Genomic DNA, 26,245 nt, shown 5'->3' with positions numbered 1-26,245 from the left:
TTGGCCAGCACCACATCCGACCGCCTTTGGCTCCCCAGTGGCGATGTTTACACACCGCACCAGGTACTCATTTGAGTCGACTTCGGGGAGGGCCGAGGGCCGGTTCAGATAATCGTCAATGGCGGTGGTGCAGCTAACGGCTGCACGACCACTGCACCACCGCTCTTCTACACACACACAAAGCGGAGATGCTGTCTGCTGCTACTCCCATCTGGTGGCCACAGAAGGGAAAATAAAAAAAAAACATGGCACAGCAGGTCAACCGGTGCCGCGATGCCTCCATTCATTTACTCGGACAACTGCTACAGAAAATCTATATTTTAAAACAAAAGGGCACGCGGATGCCTAGTGGACATCTGCGAGTAGCAGGGGGAGGCAAGAACGCGTCACTTTGGGCAGCAGCGGCAGGGAAAAAAAACGCGGAGAAGCTTAAATCAGAGAGAGGGGAGCACATAGCAGCAGTTGGGGGGGGGGGGGATGGGGTGGATGGGGGCAGCACGAGAGCAAGGGAAGCAAAAGGGGCAGCAGTTTTACCGATCTTGGGGCCCTGGGCGCTGGGCTCCTCCGGATCCTCCAGGAAGGCCGGCATGCACTTGTTGAGATCTGACTGCAGGCAGTGGACCAGGTGCCTGCAGTTACACACACACAATCACACACACAATCACACGCGCACAAACACACGCACAATCACACGCACAAACACACGCACACAAACACACGCACACACGCGCACAAACACACGCGCACAAACACACGCGCACAAACACACGCGCACAAACACACGCGCACAAACACACGCGCACAAACACACGCGCACAAACACACGCGCACAAACACACGCGCACAAACACACGCGCACAAACACACGCGCACAATCACACGCGCACAATCACACGCGCACAATCACACGCGCACAATCACACGCGCACAATCACACGCGCACAATCACACGCGCACAATCACACGCGCACAAACACACGCGCACAAACACACGCGCACAAACACACGCGCACAAACACACGCGCACAAACACACGCGCACAAACACACGCGCACAAACACACGCGCACAATCACACGCACAATCACACGCACAAACACACGCACACAAACACACGCACACAAAGACACGCACACAAACACACGCACACAAACACACGCACACAAACACACGCACACAAACACACGCACACGCGCACACGCACACGCACACACGCACACGCACACACGCACACACACACGCACACAAACACACGCACAAACACACGCACAAACACACGCACAAACACACGCACAATCACACGCACAAACACACGCACAAACACACGCACAAACACACGCATAATCACACGCACAATCACACGCACAAACACACGCACAAACACAGAAAGACAAAGACCCCCATAACGCGTTTCACAGACTTTTTGGGCGAGAACCTTTGAAGGCCGGAACGGTACACGAGGGGGTGGGTGGCCAACACCACGCCCGGCCACCTTTATCTCCCCAGTGGTGATGTTTACACATCGCACCAGGTACTATTTTAAGGCTGAGTCGACTTAGGGGAGGCCCATGACTGGTTCAGATAATCCTCGACGGTGTTGGCCGTGAGCGGGAATCGAACTCGGGTGGGCGGGTTCGTAGCGCGGCGTGCGAACCGCTGCACCACCGCTCCCCACACACACAACCCGCACACCTCCGATTAGTACGGTTGGCTACGTTCGGTGCGAAAGAAGTTTAAGATAAATACGTACACACAAAGATAATCTATAATACAGGTTTTTCTTTTTGGGTTAAGATCGTGTAAATATATAAATGTGTCGTTAAAACCCGCGACCACCCGACACAACCAACTACACATATTCACTTTAAGATGTTTTCTTGTTCATGTTTTAGTTTTTTGCGGTTGCACCCGATTCAAGAGCCGAATGACTCACAGGGCTATACCAGATAAATAAACTTGAACCTGAAAAGTCTGTTGAGGCTACACCGGCGGCGGCGGGGGGGGGGGACCTTTGTGTTTGTGCCGGCGTGTCTCACCGGAAGGCCGTGTGCACGCCGCTTGCCAGCACGTCCTGGCCATCGGCGGTGACGCGGCCAAGCTCAGAGTCCTGCTTCAGGAAGTTGAGCAGCTCCGAGGCGTTGGCCATCCAGAACGCGAGCGCGCTCGCCATGCCGCTCTGCTCCTGCACCACCACCACCACCACGGCAACAACCACCATGGCAACGATCAGCACCGCAATCACCACCACCACGGCAACAACCACCATGGCAACGATCAGCGCCGCAATCACCACTACACCACCACGTCGACAACCACCATGGCAACGATCAGCACTGCAATCACCACAGCACCACCACCACGGCAACAACCACCATGGCAACGATCAGCACCGCAATCACCACCACCACGGCAACAACCACCATGGCAACGATCAGCACCGCAATCACCATCACCACGGCAACAACCACCATGGCAACGATCAGCGCCGCAATCACCACTACACCACCACCACGTCGACAACCACCATGGCAACGATCAGCACTGCAATCACCACAGCACCAGCACCATGGCAACGACCACCACCGCAATCACCACAACACCACCACCACCACGTCAACAACCACCATGGCAAACAACCACCATTGCAACGATCAGCACCACAATCACCACAACACCACCACCACCACGTCAACAACCACCATGGCAAACAACCACCATGGCAACGACCACCACCGCAATCACCACAACACCACCACCACCACGTCAACAACCACCATGGCAACGATCAGGACTGCAATCACCACAACACCATCACCACGTCAACAACCACCATGGCAACGATCAGCACTGCAATCACCACAACACCACCACCACGTCAACAACCACCATGGCAACGATCAGGACTGCAATCACCACAACACCACCACCACGTCAACAACCACCATGGCAACGATCAGGACTGCAATCACCACAACACCACCACCACGTCAACAACCACCATGGCAACGATCAGCACTGCAATCACCACAACACCACCACCACGTCAACAACCACCATGGCAACGATCAGGACTGCAATCACCACAACACCAGCACCACGGCAACGACCACCACCGCAATCACCACAACACCACCACTACGTCAACAACCCACATGGCAACGACCACCACCGCAATCACCACAACACCACCACCACGTCAACAACCACCATGGCAACGATCAGGACTGCAATCACCACAACACCACCACCACGTCAACAACCACCATGGCAACGATCAGCACCACAATCACCACAACAACACCACCACCACGGCAATGATCAGCACAACACCACCACCACGATCATAACCAGCAAGACGACCACCATTCCAGAACACCAGCTCGTGCACCATCCTTCTCTGCTCCCGCTCCACCACGACCACCACCGTAACGATCAGCACCACAATCACCACAGCACCACAATCACCACCACCACCACCACCACAGCAATAATCAGCACGACAATACCACCACCACCACTCTCACAACGAGCATTACCACCATTCCAGAATGCCAGCGTGCTCACCGTCCTACTCGGCTCCTGCTCCACCAACAACACAAACACAACCACCCCGGCAACAATCATCAACCACAATCATCGCCGCAGATCTTGTGCATTCAACACAATCACACCGACGCGGTCACGGCGTGAGTGCGCGTCAGTTAGTCCGCACGGCAAGCGCAGATGAGGCACGGGTGAACGAGCGGACAGAGCACTGACGTGACGGTGTTAGCGGGGAGAGGTGGGTGGTTGCGGTTGCGGTGGGAAGGGAGGGTGGCTAGGAGATGTTATCTCCCTCGCCTGGTGTACAGGAGGTCGTGGGTTCGATCTCGTCCCTGACGCCTGCTGCTGTATATTTGGAGTTTGCGTGTCTCTCTCTCTCATCATCATCACGGTGGCTAGGAGATGTTAACTACCTCGCCTGGTGTACAGGAGGTCGTGGGTTCGATCTCGTCCCCGACGCCTGCTGCTGTATATTTGGAGTTTGCGTGTCTCTCTCTCTCATCATCATCACGGTGGCTAGGAGATGTTAACTACCTCGCCTGGTGTACAGGAGGTCGTGGGTTCGATCCCGTCCCTGACGCCTGCTGCTGTATATTTGGAGTCTGCGCGTGTCTCTCTCTCGTTCCCCCCCCTGTGGTCGTGCGAATTTTTCTCCGGCCCCTCCGATTTTTGCCCTCCACATTTGTAATCGACGACACGCGTTTATATTTGGCCGTCACAAATTCCCACGCGACGGAACAAAACAAAAAGAGCTGGACAGCTCACGCGGGCCATTACGCGGCACAAAATAAAACGTAGCTCATCGTTTTAGCAATTTGAGTCGTTCCACGTTCACGCTCCGGTACGCACGCGGGCGGAGGGAGGGGTGGAGATCGCGTCCGGGTGCCGTGGGTGGATGGGGACAGCGAGATGCATGGAAAGCGGCGGGGGGGACGGGGGTAACAGGGGGAAGGGGGGGAGCCAGGGTTACACTCACAGCCAAGGGGGCGGCTTTGACACTCGCTCCTCCGGCCGCGACGTCGTCAGAAGATTTCGCGACCAAAAGTGCGGAGTCGTCGCAAGCAACGTTAGCGACGTAGGCGAGTTTGTACGCGTCGCCACGCTCCCACCCCCCCCCCCCCCCCCCCCCACTCTGTCAATCTGCTGCTGGACTGAGGGGGGCTGCCCCCCCACCGGCCGTGCGGGTTTACCGGCCGTACTTCACCGCGCCAGCCAGTGCGGGCTGGCGCTGAGGGCGGGCGAGTGTCGATGTGCGAGCGTACGATCATCGAGATTGTTTTGCTGCTCCACACTTCCACGCGACGATGAGCCGCTGAGCCGAGCTCTCATTTGTGGCCCAGGTCGCTTCTGAAAAGGAAACTAAATACGCTCGATGGGCTTTACCTGGGTGAGATAAAAAATGATTGTCGAGTTAAATTTTTCGATTTAAAGCTTTCGTGACTGCAGGGATTCATCTTCTTGGTTCTTTCGGTAAAGTCACGTAGAAGGGAAATAATAAAATAATAAATAATAAGACGTAATAAAATAATTCTTACGACGTTTCGGCCACAACGCAAGCAGCCGTCGTCCTCAGGTGAAAACCAGGTCTGTCGAGGCGACAGCGTCTGAATGTAACACCATATATACAAGCACGTGTGCTGTTTCATTCAGACGCTGTCGCCTCGACAGACCTGGTTTTCACCTAAAGATGGCTGCTTGCGTTGTGGCCGAAACGTCGTGAGAATTATTTTATGTTTTATTTTTATTATTTTATTACTTCCCTTCTACGTGACTTTACCGAAAGGACCAAGAAGATGAGTTTAATTTGTTTTTATTTATTTTTTTACCTTTCCTATACTTTGCACTCCTATCGTGTTTTTGTATCGTGTTTGGACATCTGCCAAAGAGCTTAATAGCTCATCGGATTCCTCCTGCAGCATAAATACAGGTTCTGATTCCGATGAGTGTAGTGCACAAACAAACGAACCTTGCTGCACAGCCCTCTGCTGCCAGCAATGTAGACCCCCCCAGCGGCTAGTAGGAACCTATAGCACCCTGCTATGCACGACTGGTGGTGGTGCCCCAACGAAATCAACTATCCAGGCTCAACCCCCGCTTGGCGTCCGAGATATGATGAGATCGGCAGTGCGCTCAGCGTTAAGTGCTCCACCGTTAGGGGGTTGTCAACGTCATTTACCCAACCGGGGAACCACAAACACACAGCAGCAGCCATCGTCAGCCGCCCCCCCCCTACCCCCCCTTGAAAAAGAAGAATCAAGAGACTCGGCGGGGGTTCTCCATGGGCGGGCGGCGGGCGGGGGGGGTAAAAGAGCGGGGAACTAATGATAATAATCGTGAATAAACATGCCATGGCAAAGTGAGAGATAAAGCGGTGTTCTTCACCAATTTCTAGAGGGGAGGGGGCCCACTTTCGCCGATAAGACATCAGCAGTGTGAAGCTCAACGCACTATTTGATACCATTGGGGGTTTGACAGCAGCACGATGATGATGATGGGTGTTAGAGGGATGTCACTCTTTGTGTATTGCCGTTGATGAACGAAGAACCAGAGCCGCTGTCATCACGCAACACTGATCCAGCTCCCACGTTGACGAACTAAGAACCCGAGTCAGGCGACCGTAGTCGCGGCAGCTGGAGTACCAAAACTAAACCAGCAACGGTAACTGCGGAATGTTCTGGAGAACCCCCCGGTGAAAACCGCACCACAACGCGTGGCACTCAAAAAGGCCGCGGGCAGCGGATGAGCTTCGATGATCCACCGCCGAACTGCCCATGTCCTATTCTTAGGTTTTTTTTCGGTAAAGTCACGTAGGTAAAAAATAAAAATCAATAAAAATAAAATAAAAATAAAATAAAATAAAAATCACGACGATTGCTGTATCAGCTATCGTGTTGTGAGGGTTCCACCTGAAGACGGAAGCTTGTGTTGCCTCCGAAACGTCGTGATTTTTATTTTATTTTTATTTTACTTTTATCAATTTAAATTTTTTACCTACGTGACTTTACCGAAAAAACCTAAGAATATGAATCCTTGCAGTCACGAAAGCTTCAAATCTAGAGTTAAAGACCCCTCCCCCCGTATAGCCTTAACAGACACACAGACAGAGACAAGTGTGTAGATATGTTATGCTCATCGATTAGATTGTACTAAAGGGTAGATTCACGCCCCCTGCACCGTTCCCTTTCCGCAGTAACGTGTACCGACGCCCACTCTATTTGAGGGTGACATTCGCACGCAAAATAAAGGATCGATCGATCGGCATGAGTCGCGGCGAGCGTTGCATTGACACTGATGCGAGGCCACGGGCTTTGTGGTGTTACTTGGGCAAGCAACGCATGGAAGGTGAGGAGGGGTGGGGGTAAGGGGGGGGGCAGCGGTGGTGGTAGCGCTCACACACCGTACCTGCTCGTGGTGCTTCAGGTCCTGAAAAGAGAGATTGGGGACCGAGAGAGAGAGAGGGGGGCAGGGGACGCGGTTGAGGGGTCGAGCGAGTCAAACCGCGGACACAGCGACACCAACACCAACGACAAAGATCCCCCGTGTAGCCCTAACAGAATGTAGAGGCAAGTGCTGTTAGCGAGCAGCTATGAATGTCGGCACGGTACACGAAGGGGTGGATGTCCAGCACCACGTCCGACCGCCTTTGTCTCACCAGTGGCAATGTTTATTACACACTGCACGAGGTACACATTTGAGGCTGAGTCGACCTACAGGAGGCCCAGCAACGATTCAGATATTCGTCACTGGTGTTGGCCGTGAGCGGGAATCGAACTCGGGTCACCAGGTTCGTAGCTCAGCACAAACCGCTGAACTACCGCTCCCTACAGCAACACCACCAGCAGCATCGACACCACCAACACTGCCTGCGTGGAGGAAGTATGGTGGCCTGGGGAAGAGGCATTCATCCAGCAGTGAATTGATCATGGGTGATGAAAGGTGAGTGACTCAACACTGCCCATAGACTCAACACTGCCCATCTACTCAGCACTGTCCAGAGACTCAACACTGCCCATAGACTCAAAACTGCCCAAAGACCCAACACTGTCCGTAGACCCAACACTGCACACTGCCCATAGACTCAAAACTGCCCATAGACTCAACACTGCCCATAGGCTGAACACTGCTCATAGACTCTACACTGCCCATAGACTCAACACTGCCCATAGACCCAACACTGCCCATTGACCCAAAACTGCCCATAGACTCAACACTGCCCATAGGCTGAACACTGCCCATAGACTCAACACTGCCCATAGACTCAACACTGCCCCTGTACATTAAGCAGTTACCCTCCTTAACCTCCTTCCGTTCCTCTCCTACATCCTCACCTTTCTCCATCTCCCATTCTCTTCCTCTTCCCTCCCCTCGCACCTCCACTGCGTCCCGTCACTCCCCTGTCACCCATTCGTGACCCCCACGTGACCTCTGTTACGGTCACTCACTCCTCAGCCCTTGCAGCACTGTCCATCTAAACCACTCTCCGTGCTGTTTCCGCTTTTAAACTAATTTATTGAGCGCCATGAGCTGAGGCGCTCTGCTCTATAACTATAATGAGATAAGAATCTGCGAGTGCTGGATGGACCAATCGCCCCGACTATGTGAGATTCTGTCAAGCGCGGTGAGGCTGGAACTGCGCGCCCCACGCCCAGGTACGTGGGAAGTCTCCGTATGAAACCCGTTCTAGATTTGAAGCTTTCGTGACTGCAAGGATTCATACTCTGAGGTTTTTTCGGTAAAGTCACGTAGGGAAAAATAAGTAAATAATAAAATAAAATACACATTTAGCTATTTTTTAATTCTATTATTTTATTATTTACTTATTTTTTACCTCCGTGACTTTACCGAAAAAACCAAAGAGTATGAAACCCATTGGTGCTGGCGGCCCATTTTTGGAGAGCACGCTAACGGCTCTCCACACACACGGCACTCAACAACAACAGCAGCAGCAGCAAGCCAGCGCCATCCACCACTGAAGTGGCGGTGACGTCACCACGGTGCCTGTGCCAGGAGATGTGCACTCCCGAGGCCGCGTGAAGCGTCGAAGGCTCCTTGCTGGCAGGAGGTCATGGGACAGACCCAGTGTGCCATGGGTTAACCGAGACAACTGGCAGTTACACCAGCTGTTTCCCCTCCGTACTGTGCCAACTTGCTGGACATCTGTGCATAAGAGCTTGACAGCTCATCGGATTACTCCTGCAGTATAATCGCATTCCAATTCAGATTCTGCTGCATTTCAGCCACACGGCGCTCCGCTCGTTGTAGTGAGCGTCGCTCCTCTGACCTCCGCATCCTCCTCTCTACACTGAGTCACACTCGCTGCCGTTGAGCCTCTGTAGAATCATCACAGCTTAGAGGAAATCTCTTTTTTTAATATGATTCTATATAATTCCTCGTCACAGCTATCTCTTAGACACACTTAAGCGGTTGTGCTTTCGCTACGTTGTCCCCACCTGAAGAAGGAAGCTTGTGTTGCGCCCGAAACGTCGTCATTTAATTTAGTTGTTTTCACCATTGGTACCTCATTTGCCAGTAAAAAAATATAATTGGTTTTTTACCCGTTAATCTGGCAACAAAACTGACACCTTTTTTACGAGGAGTCATGTTTGCATAGACCACAATACCTGCAGTCATAATGCAAACAGTGCATACATTATCAGAGTTATGTTTTTTTATGGCTGCAGGTATTGTGGGTCTATGCAAACATGACTCCTCGTAAAAAAGGTGTCAGTTTTGTTGCCAGATTAAAGGGTAAAAAAACAATTATCATTAGTTGTTTTCATTTATTTCATTAGATTTTTTACCTACGTGACTTTACCGAAAAAAAAAACCAAAGAGCATGAATCCTTGCAGTCACGAAAGCTTCAAATCTATCTTAGGAATCGGCAAAGCCGTCTGTTGGCAAGTGCCGGCACCTGGCGTTTGGTATCCTGAGAAGGACCGTCACCAAATTCCGGCACATTCCCGCCGCTGGATGCAACACAGAGCCGCCTCCTCTCTCTCTCGGGACAGGCGACACCAGTGAGTGGAAAATTACAGGTTTCTATGGCAGAGGGGCTCGGGACTTAAATTTATCTCATTACATTTCCACCAGTGACGAGGGGGGAGATTAAAAATTCCTCTTGATATGCAAATTCTTTTGTCAAGGCGCTCTTCTTCCACCTCCAACCCAGCTTATATATATATGCTAAATTCCTCTTGATATGCAAATTATTTTGTCAAGGCACTCTTCTCCCCCCTCCAACCCAGCTTAAATATACGCTCCAAGCCTGGTGGTGTTCATTCAGACTCTGTCTTCTCGACAGACCTATTCTTCACCTGAGGACGGCTGCTTGCGTTGTGGCCGAAACGTCGTGAAAATTGTATTTTATTATGTTTTATTTTTATTATTTTATTATTTCCATTCTACGTGACTTTACCGAAATAACCAAGAAGATAGGTCCACGCCGTAAAGAAAAGAGTCCTATTGCAAATAGCAACAAGTCCTATTGCAAACAACAACGCAGTAGGCTTTCGCAACCAATATTATCCGGAATAAAGGGTTTTTTTGAGGGGTTAGATCGAGTAAATATAAATGTGTCGTGAAACCCGCCACCACCCGACACAGCCAATTAGTAAGAAACGTCACGGCTACTCGAATTGGAAACGATGTTGTGGGTTTACTCTCCAACACACAACAACCGGTTAGTTCTGAACTATATTCTTATTCTTTGGTTATATATTCTTGGTTCTTTCGGTAAATTTACGTAGAAGGGAAACAATAAAATAATAAAACAATAAAATTCTCACGAAAAAAAGTGGCGGTTTTTTCTGAACGTTAACAAAAAAAACGCCAATTTTTATCAAATTTTCTTGCCGTGGTTTTCACACCTGATGATGATTGCTTGTGTTTCAATCGAAACGTCGTGAGAATTGTATTGTTTTATTTTTTATTTTATTATTTCCCTTCTACGTGACTTTACCCAAAGAACCAAGAATATGAATCCCTGCAGTCACGAAAGCTTTAAATCGAAATTTAGTTGTGAACTCGTTAACTAATCTGGCACGTTTTGTTGACGTCACAAAGCTTACCGATTGACCGCGTCCGGTGATGGCGGTTATAACGACGCACATTTCTATTTTACGCGACCCTACCCCAAAAACCAAACGTTGTCACGGATATTTATTGAACCTTCATCTCGAGCGGCTTAAGCGCACGCTTGCACGCGCTCAGTCGCGCAGAGACAAACAAAGCAAAGTGAGAAATTGAGGGTCGAGGGGCAGGCGTAGATATCAAATTGGCAAGGGCCGATCAACTTAAAAGCGCCAGCCTCCAAGAGCCACCGCTATTCCACTCTCGCACATGACGGTGGCGGCATCTCTGTATGCTGTCTACGTTGAACTTCTTTCACACTGTACGTAGCCAACCACGCTAATCGGAGGTGCGGGGGAAGGACAACACTAAGCAAAGAGCAGTTCGCAAGAAATTATTTTCCCAATCGAGATCATTTAAAAGTGCAACATAGCTCCCCTAGTGGCTTCCTGATATCGGCAGGAAGAGCGCGCTCCAGACGGCCGCGGGAGCGCATCTGAAAGCGCCGGGCGAAGCGCTAAACCGTCTCTGTTCGATGGCTCGACAAAAGCTGCTGCTGCTGCTGCTGTTGCTGTGAGGATGACCGGAGTTTGAGTGATGATGGTTCCCTGGCTCCAACATCGAGGCCCTGCTGCTGCTGCTACTGCTGCTGCTGCTACTGCTGCTGCTGTCACAGCAAGAGGGCTTCAGCAGAGAGTGTGTTGCTGCTCTATTAGGAGTAAATTGTACTCGTATATTTTATTTACTTAGTGACTTGCTTACCTCTGCCATACTTTGCTCTACTAATGGTTTTGGCATGGTTTGTTGTTGTAACTTTCTGACTCGCCACTACTGCACAAGAGCGCGATAGTTCACCAGATTCCTCCAGCCTGAATAAAGACTGATTGTGATGGTAATGTCCTGCTGGCCATTACAAGAGGACTTCAACAGTGAGAAGTTTGTGTCGTTTTACTACTCCTCCTCCTCTACTACGGGTGTCCCGGTGGAAATGGATGTTAACTCCCTCGCCTGGTACGCAGGAGGTCGTGGGTTCGATCCCCATCCTGACGCCTGCTGTATATTTGGAGTTTGCGTGTCTCTCTCTCTCATCATCATCACGGTGGCTAGGAGATGTTAACTACCTCGCCTGGTACGCAGGAGGTCGTGGGTTCGATCCCCACCCTGACACCCGCTGTATATTTGGAGTTTGCGTATCTCTCTCCCCCCGTGGTCGCGTGGATTTGTCTCCGAGATCTTCCAGTTTATCCCTCCACATTTAGAATCGACATCGCGCGTTTAGCGAGTATGCGGCTGCTCTAACTTGAGCTGCCACTTGCGGCTAGTTCGCTTCTGAAAAAGAGCTACAGAGCCTTAATTAAAAATAGGGTTTTTCCCCTTTTTTCTGGCAACAAAACTGAAACTTTTTTACAAGGAATCACGTCTGCATTAACCACAATACTTGTGGTCAAAATGCAAACAAAAAGCACACACTGATAATATTTGCATTGTCCTTGAAACTGATTGGTCCACACCAGAGACGGCTTTCTTTTGAGCCAAGTCTCCATTGGTGCTAGACCAGAGTACGCCAAAAGGCGCCCACAGCTCAAAGACAATGCACTATCAGAATAATGAGTGCTCGGGGTGAGCATCTACATTACTAGACCTCCTTTGCCAGTACCAAAACCTATTCTTGTTATTTTTCATACTTTGATACTGGCAAAAATATTCCATTTTACTGGGTTAAAGCCACCCTAACCCGAATATCTAAATGCCCCCCCCCTTACCTGGTAACATAATAGTTTGCGGAAGGAGCGGGGCACGCTACGCCAACGCTGAAAACGTCAACAACGAGAACAAGAGGAGACCCCCCCCCCCACGCGCTCCCCCACTCCCTGGCGGCCCGTGGGCACAGGCTGACCTGGATGACGGCCTCCATCATGGCGACCATGCGGTTGACGAGAGACACGGTGCGACGGAGACGCTCCTCCTCGCTGGCGGAGGAGGCGCTGGCGGTGTTGGGGCTGCCGAGGGTGCGGCGCGCCGCCAGGTAGAGCGCGTAGGTGGGCGACAGCTTGAAGTGCGCCGTCGTGCTGTTGGTGTAGTTCACCACGCCCGCCAGGAAGGCCTCCTCCGCTGTCGGCCGTCGAGGAGGAGGAGGTGTTGTGGGGTAGGGGTGGGGGGTGGGGGAGCAACGACGATGGGGGGGGGGGTGCGTCGATTAACATGTGTGACGCAGGCGGTGGCGGCGGTGGTTGTGGCTGCAGCGGTGGTGGTGGTTGTGGCAGCGCTGGTGGTGGCAGCGGTGTGGTGGTGGTGGCGGTGGTGGTGGTTGTGGCAGCGCTGGTGGTGGCAGCGGTGTGGTGGTGGTGGCAGTTGTGGCAGCGGTGGTGGTGGCAGTGGTGGTGGTGGCTGCAGCGGTGGTGGTGGCTGCAGCGGTGGTGGTGGTTGTGGCAGCGCTGGTGGTGGCAGCCGTGTGGTGGTGGCAGCGGTGGTGGTGGTTGTGGCAGCGCTGGTGGTGGCAGCGGTGTGGTGGTGGTGGCAGTTGTGGCAGCGGTGGTGGTGGCAGTGGTGGTGGTGGCGGCAGTGGTGGTGGTGGCAGCGGTGTGGTGGTGGTGGCAGTTGTGGCAGCGGTGGTGGTGGCAGTGGTTGTGGCAGCGGTGGTGGCGGCAGCGGTGATGGTGGTGGTGGTGGTGACACTCTTGCACCAAGAAGAGCCCGGGTTCAAATCCTGGCTCAGGATGCCTCTAAGTAACCAGCTGCATGCAACTCCACACCCTGGCAACCTTACCAGGCAATCTCCTGTTTAGCCGCGATGAGGGAGTCAGGATCTAAAAAGTGCATAGCTCCAGCGGCTTATAATAAGAGCGCGTTCCAGACGGCCGCAGCCGCGTGCGACGCGGCGACACGGCCGCCGTAGTTGACTCACTCACCTCCTTCTCTCAGCTCCAGCGTGGCCGGCAGATCGATGATTTGAGACGGCTTCTCTTGGCCGCTGCAAGCGCCAGAAAACACGCCGACCCACAGTCACACCAGCGACACAAACTTACAACACAATTAACTCAGACAACATCCTCCTTGGCTCCTCCCCCCCCCCCTCTCTTACCCTATATAATATCACGGTTCTCTAAAACAGCTCTCTTGATTCACTACAGCAATTTTGCTGTGGCGGTTCCACCTGAAGACGGAGGCTTGTGTTGCTTCCGAAACGTCGATTTCATTAAGTTGTTCTCATTTTTTATTTTATTACTTTAATTTGTGATTTAATTTAGTTGTTTTCTTATTGGTTCTGTCGGTAAAGTCGCGTAGAAGGGAAATAATAAAGTAATAAAAATAAAAAATAAATCTATCATGTTTTATTTTTATTATTTTATTATTTCCCTTCTAGGAGGGAAATAATAAAATAATAAAAAATTTCGTGCTTTTATTTAGCTTTTCCCCCTTCTTGAAAGGAAATAATAAAATAATAAAAATGCAACATTTTTTATTATGTTTTATTTTTATTATTTTATTATTTCCCTTCTACGTGACTTTACCGAAAGAACCAAGAAGATGAATCCCTGCAGTCACGAAAGCTTTCAATCGAAATTTAGTTGTTTTCATTTTAATATTTTTTGACCTACGTGACTTTAACGCAAAAAACAAAGCGTACCATCCTCACCGCCGGACTCGGCACCCGGGAGGTCGCTGGTTCGACTCCCGTCCCCCGGTGCAAGTGTCGATGGGGGCGCGTTCGTACCTGGCCTTCATTGGGTGCGCTACTCGCCAACGGCACTTTTCCCCCAACAGTTTGTGAATGATAATTGTTTTTTTACCCTTCTATCTGGCAACAAACCTGACACCTTTTTTACAAGGACTCATGTTTGCATAGACCACAATACCTGCAGTCATAATGCAAACAAAAAACATAACTCTGATAATGTGCACTGTCTTTGATGTTGATTGGTCCACACCCGAGACAGCTTTTCTTAGAGCCTAGTCTCACATGGTGTTGGACCAGATGACGCCAAAAGGCGCACAACTCAAAGACAATGCACCATCAGAGTATGAGAGCTCAGGGTAAAGCATTTACACCATTGGAACCTCATATGCCAGTAAAAAAATATGATAATTGTTTTTTTACCCTTCTATCTGGCAACAAAACTGACACCTTTTTTACAAGGACTCATGTTTGCATAGACCACAATACCTGCAGTCATAATGCAAGCAAAAAACACAACTCTGATAATGTATGCACTGTCCTTGATGTTGATTGGTCCACACCCGAGACAGCTTTCTTTAGAGCCTAGTCTCACATGGTGTTGGATCAGATGACGCCAAAAGGCGCACAACTCAAAGACAATGCACCATCAGAGTATGAGAGCTCAGGGTAAAGCATTTACACCATTGGAACCTCATATGCCAGTAAAAAAATATGATAATTGTTTTTTTACCCTTCTATCTGGCAACAAAACTGACACCTTTTTTACAAGGACTCATGTTTGCATAGACCACAATACCTGCAGTCATAATGCAAGCAAAAAACACAACTCTGATAATGTATGCACTGTCCTTGATGTTGATTGGTCCACACCCGAGACAGCTTTCTTTAGAGCCTAGTCTCACATGGTGTTGGACCAGATGACGCCAAAAGGCGCACAACTCAAAGACAATGCACCATCAGAGTATGAGAGCTCAGGGTAAAGCATTTACACCATTGGAACCTCATATGCCAGTAAAAAAATATGATAATTGTTTTTTTACCCTTCTATCTGGCAACAAACCTGACACCTTTTTTACAAGGAGTCATGTTTGCATAGACCACAATACCTGCAGTCATAATGCAAGCAAAAAACAAAACTCTGATAATGTATGCACTGTCCTTGATGTTGATTGGTCCACACCCGAGACAGCTTTCCTTAGAGCCTAGTCTCACATGGGTTGGACCAGATGACTCCAAAAGGCGCACAACTCAAAGACAATGCACCATCAGAGTATGAGAGCTCAGGGTAAAGCATTTACACCATTGGAACCTCATATGCCAGTAAAAAAATATGATAATTGTTTTTTTACCCTTCTATCTGGCAACAAACCTGACACCTTTTTTACAAGGAGTCATGTTTGCATAGACCACAATACCTGCAGTCATAATGCAAGCAAAAAACATAACTCTGATAATGTAATGCACTGTCCTTGATGTTGATTGGTCCACACCCGAGACAGCTTTTCTTAGAGCCTAGTCTCACATGGTGTTGGACCAGATGACGCCAAAAGGCGCACAACTCAAAGACAATGCACCATCAGAGTATGAGAGCTCAGGGTAAAGCATTTACACCATTGGAACCTCATATGCCAGTAAAAAAATATGATAATTGTTTTTTTACCCTTCTATCTGGCAACAAAACTGACACCTTTTTTACAAGGACTCATGTTTGCATAGACCACAATACCTGCAGTCATAATGCAAGCAAAAAACACAACTCTGATAATGTATGCACTGTCCTTGATGTTGATTGGTCCACACCCGAGACAGCTTTCTTTAGAGCCTAGTCTCACATGGTGTTGGACCAGATGACGCCAAAAGGCGCACAACTCAAAGACAATGTACCATCAGAGTATGAGAGCTCAGGGTAAAGCATTTACACCATTGGAACCTCATATGCCAGTAAAAAAATATGATAATTGTTTTTTACCCTTCTATCTGGCAACAAAACTGACACCTTTTTTACAAGGACTCATGTTTGCATAGACCACAATACCTGCAGTCATAATGCAAGCAAAAAACATAACTCTGATAATGTGCACTGTCCTTGATGTTGATTGGTCCACACCCGAGACAGCTTTCCTTAGAGCCTAGTCTCACATGGGTTGGACCAGATGACGCCAAAAGGCGCACAACTCAAAGTTTGTGAATGGTCGTATGTGGGATCTGTGTCTTTGATGGTGTGGGTATGCGCGAATGCTATCGCCCTGTTTTTTATTATGTACAATTGAATGCACGCTTAGGTGTGCGTGTGTGTGAGCGAGCAACTGTTAGCGCGCTGCACTACAGAACTCTGCAAACCGAGTTTGATTCCTGCTTACGGCCACCAACATCGGTGACAATTATCTGAACCGGTCCTGGGCCTCCCCTAGGTCGACTCGGCCTCAAATGAGAAACATCGACACCTAGGGAGACAAGAGGCGGCCGTGCGTGGTGCTTGCCACCAACACCCTTTCTTGTGTCGTGCCTTCATAGGTGCTGCTCACTAACAGCACTTGCCCCGACAGTCTGTTAAGGCTACACGGGGGACCTTTGTCTGTGTGCTTCTCCAAAGGGCTCTCACCGTAACTCTGACTTGGTAAATTCCACTCTGTCCGGTCGCATCGCAGACCTCCCATCGGCCTGACGCTGCAACAAAGACACGCGCACACACAATGAATTGTGCAGATGTTGTTATCATTATTTTAATGTAAAAATTCCGACAGTTTACCCAGGGAAAGCCTCACCGAGGCCGAATATTTTTTCACGTTTTATCAGGAGGGTCTTGCCAGGGCCTGGCGGCAGCGCGGGGCCAAGTCGCGACTACGTCTAATCCACATTTGCGGGTGATTTTCCAGCAGCGTGATATTTGGCCCACCAGCAGTCGCATCGTACTTTACTTTCTTTTGTTCATCAATAGAAGTAATCCGGTGAATCTTGGGAGGGGAGCCCGTGCAGAACCGGCGGAGAGAATAGAAACTCCACCCGGCAAGGGGTGACCAAGTCGGGCATCAAACCCAGGGGGCTTTTTGTCTGCGAGGCGTGAGTATCGCCACAGCTCCACCACCGAGCGTAGCGGTTAGCGCTACGCTGCGCTACGAAACCGGCGACCCAAGTTCGGTTCCCGCATGCGGCCACCAACACCGATGACGATTATCTGATCCCGTGATCCCGTCCTGGGCCTCTCCCCTAGGTCGACACAGCCTCAAATGAGTACCTAGTGCGGTGTGTAAACATCGCCACTGGGGAGACAAAGGCGGCCGGGCGTGGTGCTGGCCACCCACCCCCTCGTGTGCCGTGCCGGCCTTCATAGGTGCTCGCTAACAGCACTTGCCCCTACAGTCTGTTCAGGCTATACGGGGGACCTTCGCCTGTGTGTGCGCGCGTGCACCCACCTTGGCGTGCGCGTCCGAGTTGCTGTGGACGTCTCCGTCGAGCTCAAACGTGGTCTCGTGCGGCACGGGCACGGGCCCACTACTGCTGCCCGCAGTGGGGAGGACACGCAATAGAGACACACAGACACACAAACACAAAGTCATTCACATGAACACAAAGGCAAATATACCCCGTATAGCCTTTAACAGACTGTAGGGGCAAGTGCTGTTAAGCGAGCACCTATGGAGGCCGGAATGGTACACGAGGGGGTGGCTTGGCCAGAACCACGCCCGGCCGCCTTTGTCTCCCCAGTGGTGATGTCTACACATCACACCAGCTACTCATTTGGTGCTGAGTCGACCTAGGGTAGGCCTAGGACAGGTTCAGATATTCATCAATGGTGCTAGCCATGAGCAGGAATCGAACTCGGGTGGCTGGGTTCATACCGCAGCGCGCTTACCTCTACACGACCGCTCCCCACATAATAAAGATCCCCCATATAGCCTTAACAGACTGTAGGGGCAAGTGCTGTTAGCGAGCACCTATGAAGTCCGGAACGGTACACGAGGGGGTGGGTGGCCAAGCACCACGCCCGACCGCCTCTGTCTCTCCAGTGGCGATGTTTTTACACCGTGTACTCATTTGAGGCTGAGTCGACCTAGGGGAGGCCCAGGACCAGTTCAGATAATCGTCACTGTTGTTGGTCGTGAGCGGGAGTCGAACCCGGATCGCCGGGTTCGTAGCGCAGCGCGCTGACCGCGACACTACCGCTCCCCACCCCCACATAAATACACGTAGACACACACAGTCACAGACACCACACAGTCATTCGTACACACAGACATGATGACTGGGCTGAGACCTGGTTATAAACCTCAGGCAGAGGCGGACAGCCGTGGTAAATGGCCACATCAACCCCTCATGTGCCGTGCGGGCCTTCATAAGTTGCTCCTAATAGCCACCGTTTGTTTACTTACCAGGCAAGGCCTACAGAGAGCTGGCTTTCACAAATGATAGCTCGAAGAAGCGGCTTATCATCGTGTGGGCATTTATAGCAGCAGCCAAATACTCTACACGCACGTTGGTTGATTAATGGTCAAGGGAAAAACCGGAGGACCCCGAGTGAAATCCACGCAACTGCGGGGAGACACGCAAACTCCAAATATACAGCAGCAGGCGTCAGGGTCGGGATTGAACCCACGACCTCCTGCACACCAGGCGAGGTAGTTAACATCTCCTAGCCACCGTGATGATGATGATGAGAGACACGCAAACTCCAAATATACAGCAGCAGGCGTCAGGGTCGGGATCAAACCTCCGACCACCTGTATACCAGGCGAGGTAGTTAACATCTCCTAGCCACCCTAACGCCAACTTCGGGGAGAATATTAAAACTCCAAATATACAGCAGCAGGCGTCAAGGGTCGGGATTGAACCCACGACCTCCTGCGTACCAGCATCCTGAACTCAAGCCACGCGAGCCAACGATCGACGTCCGACCACAACAAATAAAACTATCAACTATTTATTTATTATCTTCCCAGGTAAAGAGGGGCACACGACTGACCTACAATGCATCTCTTCTTCACAAGCGACCCGGCCACCACAAACTATAGCGGCTCAACCAAGTGGCGGCTCATCACGGCGACACGGGGTGGGGGGGGTTGTCACGGACGGCCTCACCTCCTGGCGGTGGCGCGCGCCGGCTCCGTCTCCCCCTCGGCCGCACGGCGGACTCCGCCGGAGGAGACTCCGGGCGGCTCGTGGCCGGGGTCCACGAACTTGAAGACGCTGGCGCGGCCGAAGCGCAGGGTGCAGCCGCTGCGCAGCATGGTGGTCTCCGAGATGCGGCGTCCCTGCACGAAGGTGTCGGCCTCCACGCTGCTCGGCGTCACCGTCACCACGCCCTCCATGTTGGTGACCACGCAGTGCTGCGGCTGGATGCCGGCGCCAAACAGCTGTGCGGCGTGAGGGTGGGTGTGAGGGTGGGTGTGAGGGTGGGTGTGAGGGTGGGAGGGTGGGTGTGAGGGTGGGTGGGCGTGAGGGTGGGTGTGAGGGTGGGTGTGAGGGTGGGTGTGAGGGTGGGTGGGCGTGAGGGTGGGTGTGAGGGTGGGCGTGAGGGTGGGTGTGAGGGTGGGTGTGAGGGTGGGTGTGAGGGTGGGTGTGAGGGTGGGTGTGAGGGTGGGTGTGAGGGGGTGTGAGGGTGGGGTGTGAGGGTGGGAGTGAGGGTGTGAGTGTGGGTGTGAGGGTGAGGGTGGGCGTGAGGGTGGGTGGGCGTGAGGGTGGGTGTGAGGGTGGGTGTGAGGGTGTGAGGGTGTGAGGGTGGGTGTGAGGGTGGGAGTGAGGGTGGGTGTGAGGGTGGGTGTGAGGGTGTGAGGGTGGGTGGGTGTGAGGGTGGGAGTGAGGGTGTGAGGGTGGGTGTGAGGGTGTGAGGGTGTGAGGGTGGGTGTGAGGGTGGGCGTGAGGGTGGGTGTGAGGGTGGGTGTGAGGGTGGGTGTGAGGGTGTGAGGGTGGGTGGGTGTGAGGGTGGGAGTGAGGGTGTGAGGGTGGGTGTGAGGGTGTGAGGGTGGGTGTGAGGGTGGGCGTGAGGGTGGGTGTGAGGGTGTGAGGGTGTGAGGGTGGGTGTGAGGGTGGGCGTGAGGGTGGGTGTGAGGGTGTGAGGGTGGGTGGGTGTGAGGGTGGGAGTGAGGGTGTGAGGGTGGGCGTGAGGGTGGGCGTGAGGGTGGGTGTAAGGGTGGGCGTGAGGGTGTGAGGGTGGGTGTGAGGGTGGGTGTGAGGGTGCTGTGGTGTGAGGGTGTGAGGGTGTGAGGGAGGGTGTGAGGGTGGGAGTGAGGGTGGGTGTAAGGGTGGGTGTGAGGGTGGGCGTGAGGGTGGGTGGGCGTGAGGGTGGGAGTGAGGGTGTGAGGGTGGGCGTGAGGGTGGGCGTGAGGGTGGGTGTGAGGGTGTGAGGGTGGGTGTGAGGGTGGGTGTGAGGGTGGGTGTGAGGGTGGGAGTGAGGGTGTGAGGGTGGGCGTGAGGGTGTGAGGGTGGGTGTGAGGGTGGGGGTGAACCACCCTGTTATTCCACGTGTGTGTGCGTTATAGGTGGTCCAGAAGGATGCGGAGCCGAGTGGACTTGGCCGTTGATGGGCACTCGTGACACACACGCCGCCGGTCGGCCTCAACATACGCACACGCGCGCAGAGAACGGCGGCGGTAGAGGGGGCAAGATACCGGCGCCAGACAGCTGTGTGGTGCCGTGTGGTGGGTGGCGCGGTGGGGCAAGCTGCTAACAGAACTTACTGTACAGGCAGCGGTACGGGGGGGGGGGGGGGACCCCAGAGCAAACAGGAACGGGAAGGGAATAAGTATAACCCGTAAAAACAAAGTTTTTCACTATAAATCCTTTATATGCGTGGCGGCTAGAGTCCTCTCGTCCTCTAACTTGAGATGGCTGCCACCTATGGGTCAGATGATTGTCTGCAGTATTAAACAATTGGTAATTAAATATTTAATTTGTTTTCCCTAAACAGTGTAAAATTTTGGAAAAAAATTTCACGAACATTAATTGTCTCGCACAACGAGTCTGTGTGCAAAATGTCAACTCGATTGGATCACGGGAAGTGGGTTAAAAAACGACCGAAAGGTTTGCACGGTCGTAAGCAAGCAAGCAAGCACGCAAGCGAACTTAATATAAAGGATTTTAAAAAATCAACCCGTGACGACCTCGGAAGGGACCCCTTCCTCCGCACGCGTCGCGAGCCCCTCTCACCTGGATGAACTGCGGCGACGACGTGTCGCTGCCAACCTCCGTCACGTTGAGCTGCAGCCGGTACATCTTGGGCTTGTCCCGCGAGTCCGAGCCGTCTGCACGCGGCACACGGTGGCGAGACGTTCAATGCCTCGCCCGGCACGCCGGGAGGTCGTGGGGCAGAGGTCGCAAACGGGTTTTGATTCCTTACCCGTACCCGGCCGCACCAGCGTCGCAAATAGGTACCCGTACCCGGCCGGGTACGGGTACCCGACCCGTACCCGTACCCTACCCGAAATGAGTGACAAACGGTTACTCACCAGTGACTCACGGCCTACCCGTACCCAGCCGCACCAGGGTCGCAAACGGGTATCCGTACCCGGCTGGGTACAGGTAGCCGGGTATCGGGTAGGGTACGGGTATCGGGTACCCGGTTGCGACCTCTGTCTTGGGGTTCAGGATCGGAATCTCTTATTTTTATACTGGAGGGAATCCGATGGGATGTAAAGCTCTTTTTTTTCCCACAGATGTCCCAGTAGGGCCACGGAGTAAGAACGTTACAACAATAAAAAGTACAAAAAAGGTAAATCACCCAAACACATACAAATACAACTGAACTATTCCCATCCTACCAGGCAAAGCCCAATGAGACATTAACTTATTTTTCAAAAGCGACCTGTACACAAATGACGTGTCTCTCTCACTCTCTCTCTCCATGGTCGTGTGGATTTTTCTCAGGGTCCAAAGTAAAGGAAAGGTAAAAAATATATCTACGTTCAAGCCCATGGAGCTAAAAGATCTTTGGGTTCGATGCCGACCCTTATGCCTGTATGTTTGGAGTTTTCATTTTCTCTCCGTGGTCGCATGGAATTTCCCCTGGGTCCTCGGGTTTATCCCTCCACATTTAGAATCTATCTTCTTGGTTCTTTCGGTAAAGTCACGTAGAAGGGAAGTAATAAAACAATACAAATAAAACATAATAAAATAATTCTCACGACGTTTCGGCCACAACGCAAGCAGCCGTCCTCAGGTGAAGACCAGGTCTGTCGGGGAGACAGCGTCTGAAAGAAACACCACCACGCTTGCAGCGTATATTTAAGCTGGGTTGGAAGGGGGGAAGAGTGCCTTGACAAAATAATTTGCATTAATTCCTCTTGATATGCAAATTATTTTGTCAAGGCGCCCTTCCCCCCTTCCAACACAGCTTAAATATACGCTCCAAGCTTGGTGGTGTTTCATTCAGACGCTGTCTCCCGACAGACCTGTTCATTAACTGAGGACAGCTGCTTGTGTTGTGGCCGAAACGTCGTGAGAATTATTTGATTATGTCTTATTATTTCTTATTTTATTACTTCCCTTCTACGTGACTTTACCGAAAGAACCAAGAAGATGAATCCCTGCAGTCACGAAAGCTTTAAATCGAAATTTTGAATCTACATCGCACGTTCAACAGTATTTAGACTGCTGCTATAAATTTCCACACGATGATGAGCCCATTTCGTCAAGCTATCATTTGTGTCAGCCAGGTCGCTTCTGAAATAGAGCTACATCGCTCAGTGAGCTTTACCTGGTGGGGAGCGGGAAGAATGGTCGTGGCGGGAGGTGAGGGCGGTGGCGGAGGGGTGGTGCAAGCACCGAGCGTCATACAGCTCGGAACGTCAATGCCCGCGCATCAACGTACCCGGCCCGAGACGCAAGCTTTGTTATTTATTTCGATCACCGACTTCCCGGGAACACCCTGAACAAATGAGACGTTCCATCTCAAGGGGATCACGCGGGGTATAAAAAAAGAAAGCACGCAGACGCCGACGGCGAGCGTGCGGGAGTGATAGGGCGGTGAAATGTGGTGGGGGCTCATTCCAGCAGCGGAGAGAGCATGGCTGATGAGGACAATGTCTGGACATCGGGGCCGTTACCTGGAGTCCTGTAAGAGCGGTGGCTGTGGCGACCGCCTGCCGTGTCCAGCAGCAGCAGCAGAGAGATTAACGAGAGGACACGAAGAAGACAGCACGCGGCACGAGAGACACGAGAGACACGAGAGACACGAAAGAGCCGCGGGGGGACATCACGCGCAGCGCGGAGGTGGAGTGCGCGAAGTGGGGAACGAACACCCGTCGTGATCGGCATGCGCGCAAGACGCACACACACAATGTACATGATGCACACACAACAGACAAAACGCATACACACACAATAGACATGATGCACACGCACACAACGGATACGATGCACACACACACACACACAACATGCAAGACGCACACACACACAATGTACATGATGCACACACAACAGACAAAACGCATACACACACACAATAGACATGATGCACACGCACACAACGGATACGATGCACACACACACACAACGTGCAAGACGCACACACAATGTACATGATGCACACACAACAGACAAAACGCATACACACACACAATAGACATGATGCACATGCACACAACGGATACGATGCACACACACACACAACGTGCAAGACGCACACACAATGTACATGATGTACACACAACAGACAAAACGCATACACACACACGATAGACACGATGCACACGCACACAACGGATACGATGCACACACACACAATGTACATGATGCACACACAACAGACAAAACGCATATGCACACACAACAGACAAAACGCATACACGCACACAATGGATACGATGCACACACACACACAACGTGCAAGACGCACACACTACAAGACACACATACACAATTGTACACGATGTACACGACGCACACACGGACAAGACGCGCACCACCGACACGACGCACACGCACGCCGCATCGCACAACTCGCACACCCGACACCAACACACGCTTCACACGTCAAACGCGCACGTGTACGGTCATCGCACGCGAGCGGCAACACACCACACACACAGACGCGGGCGTAACACGCGACGAACTTCACACCGCAACTCATTCAACAACACACGCGCTTGCACCCCCGCGTCGCGGATTTCAAGCGGGCGACGGTTGCCATTAAAATCGAGCAACTGCAATTATCAGACGAGCCACAGGGGGGCGGTGAAGGCCAATCCGCCACCAAATCACGAGCCTTTTCTTACGCACGGCGGCCGATGTAGATGCACTCCCGATGAGCACGGTCGGCTACGTCCGGTGCGAAGGAAGTTCGTTCAATATACACAGAACGTACACACACAGAGCAGCAACCACAATTTCGCATTCAGATGTGCAAGACCAGAAAACCGCGTCAGGAGTCAGCGGAATTAGTTTTATTGCCGTGATGTCTTCTTCGTATTTGTGGATCTCGGGGAATTGCTTTGTTACCCGTCGTACTGTGGTCCTGTTCTTGATGATCCATGGTCGCACGCTACTACTGGAGAGTTTTTAATTTTCCATTTGTGCATCAGGTAGCCGCATCTGCAGCCTTGGTGTGTGCAGTGGATCGCAGTTTAGTGTGGGCCATGAGCTTCGTGGAAGTCACAACTATTTATAAACTTCTTCTTGGTTCTTTCGGTAAAGTCACGTAGAAGGGAAGTAATAAAATAATAAAAATAAAACATAATAAAATAATTCTCACGACGTTTCGGCCACAACGCAAGCAGCCGTCCTCAGGTGAAGAATTCTTCACCTGAGGACGCCTTCTACGTGACTTTACCGAAAGAACCAAGAAGATGAATCCCTGAGGTCACGAAAGCTTTAAATCGAAATTTATTTATAAACTATTTTCTATTTTGCTATTACATTTTTTTTTTAATCAGCTCTTTTTTACTGCAGTGAACCGGCCACAAATGATAGCTCAACGAAGTAGCTTATCGCATGGAATTTATAGCGGCCAAATTTCATGAACAGATGTTGATTCTAAATGTGAAAGGGAAATCCAGAGGACCCAGAGAAAAATCCACGCGACCACAGGGAGAATATTAAAACTCCAAATTTTCAGCAGCAGGCGTCAAGGGTCGTGATTGAACCCACGACCTCCTGTACACCAGGCGAGGTAGTTAACATCTTGCCACCACACACGCCAAGTCACAACACACAAGACAACACGCGGTACAAATGTCATACGCAACAAAGCACATCACGTACAATACAAATGTCATACACTGCACGATACAACACACCGTACATAACACCGCATTACAAATATCACACGATAAGACCGCGTAACATTACACAAACAACGTAATGCTCGCACGCAGAGGACAAGCACACAACAAACATTTTGCAGACTCGTTTCGCCCCAACGCGCGCGCTCACGCACGTACATGCAACGTAGTACAGACACCGTACACAGCACATAGCACAGGGACATCGGGAGGCACGCGGACGCTCACAACGATGGCGCACGCCACAAGTCGTCACACGAAGGGGCAGAGCCCATTAAGGCGTCGTTAGGCTACTAACGGCGCATCCCATCGAGGCAACCCACCACGCCGCCCCCCCGAGACGCAAGCAAACAAAGCGGGGAGACAAACGAGCGGCGTGCGTCCCTCTCGTGTTACACAGGAAAGGGGCCCAGGCCTTGACAGCGAGTCCTCGTTCAACGCGCTCGCAGGTATATGAATGCGGTCCTGAACGGTGTCGCGTTAAGCGAAAACATTTTCACAATTGATAATGTGACGATAAAGTTTGGCGAGATACGATGCACTGCCGCGCGCACGCAGAGTAAAATGCGAATACACAGCGGGCGTCAGGGTCGGGACTAAACCCACGACCCTCCTGTATACCATGCGAGGTAGTTAACATCTCCTTGCCATCGTGATGATGATGAAAGGGAGAGACACGCAAACTCCAAATATACAACAGGTGTCAGGGTGGGGATCGAACCCACGACTTCCTGTGTAC

The 26,245-nt window shown here is 51.6% G+C and overlaps 1 protein-coding gene across 9 annotated transcripts in view; it reads right to left on the bottom strand.

Annotated features, from left to right (window-relative positions):
- AFDN (afadin, adherens junction formation factor) overlaps nucleotides 1–26,245 on the bottom strand; it is a 217,466-nt gene that overhangs the window by 96,220 nt on the left and 95,001 nt on the right. For 5 of the 9 annotated variants that reach the window (XM_061574668.1, XM_061574662.1, XM_061574667.1 and 2 more), the window contains 10 exons: nucleotides 23,329–23,364; nucleotides 21,434–21,528; nucleotides 19,367–19,641; nucleotides 17,704–17,788; nucleotides 16,893–16,957; nucleotides 13,521–13,582; nucleotides 12,509–12,723; nucleotides 6,945–6,965; nucleotides 2,036–2,181; nucleotides 535–629 (listed from right to left, as the gene is read on the bottom strand). In XM_061574668.1, the coding sequence (XP_061430652.1) occupies nucleotides 535–629; nucleotides 2,036–2,181; nucleotides 6,945–6,965; nucleotides 12,509–12,723; nucleotides 13,521–13,582; nucleotides 16,893–16,957; nucleotides 17,704–17,788; nucleotides 19,367–19,641; nucleotides 21,434–21,528; nucleotides 23,329–23,364 (1,095 nt within the window). The remainder of the gene's footprint in view (nucleotides 1–534; nucleotides 630–2,035; nucleotides 2,182–6,944; nucleotides 6,966–12,508; nucleotides 12,724–13,520; nucleotides 13,583–16,892; nucleotides 16,958–17,703; nucleotides 17,789–19,366; nucleotides 19,642–21,433; nucleotides 21,529–23,328; nucleotides 23,365–26,245) is intronic. The other 4 variants (XM_061574663.1, XM_061574664.1, XM_061574666.1 and 1 more) reach the window with 4 other exon arrangements.

Source organism: Lethenteron reissneri, chromosome 56 (genome assembly GCF_015708825.2).
Source record: "Lethenteron reissneri isolate LAM-NWPU_2019-01 chromosome 56, ASM1570882v1, whole genome shotgun sequence".
Lineage (NCBI taxonomy): Eukaryota > Metazoa > Chordata > Hyperoartia > Petromyzontiformes > Petromyzontidae > Lethenteron > Lethenteron reissneri.
Note: the sequence above shows the minus strand (reverse complement) of the source record. Positions and strands in the feature narration are given on the sequence as shown.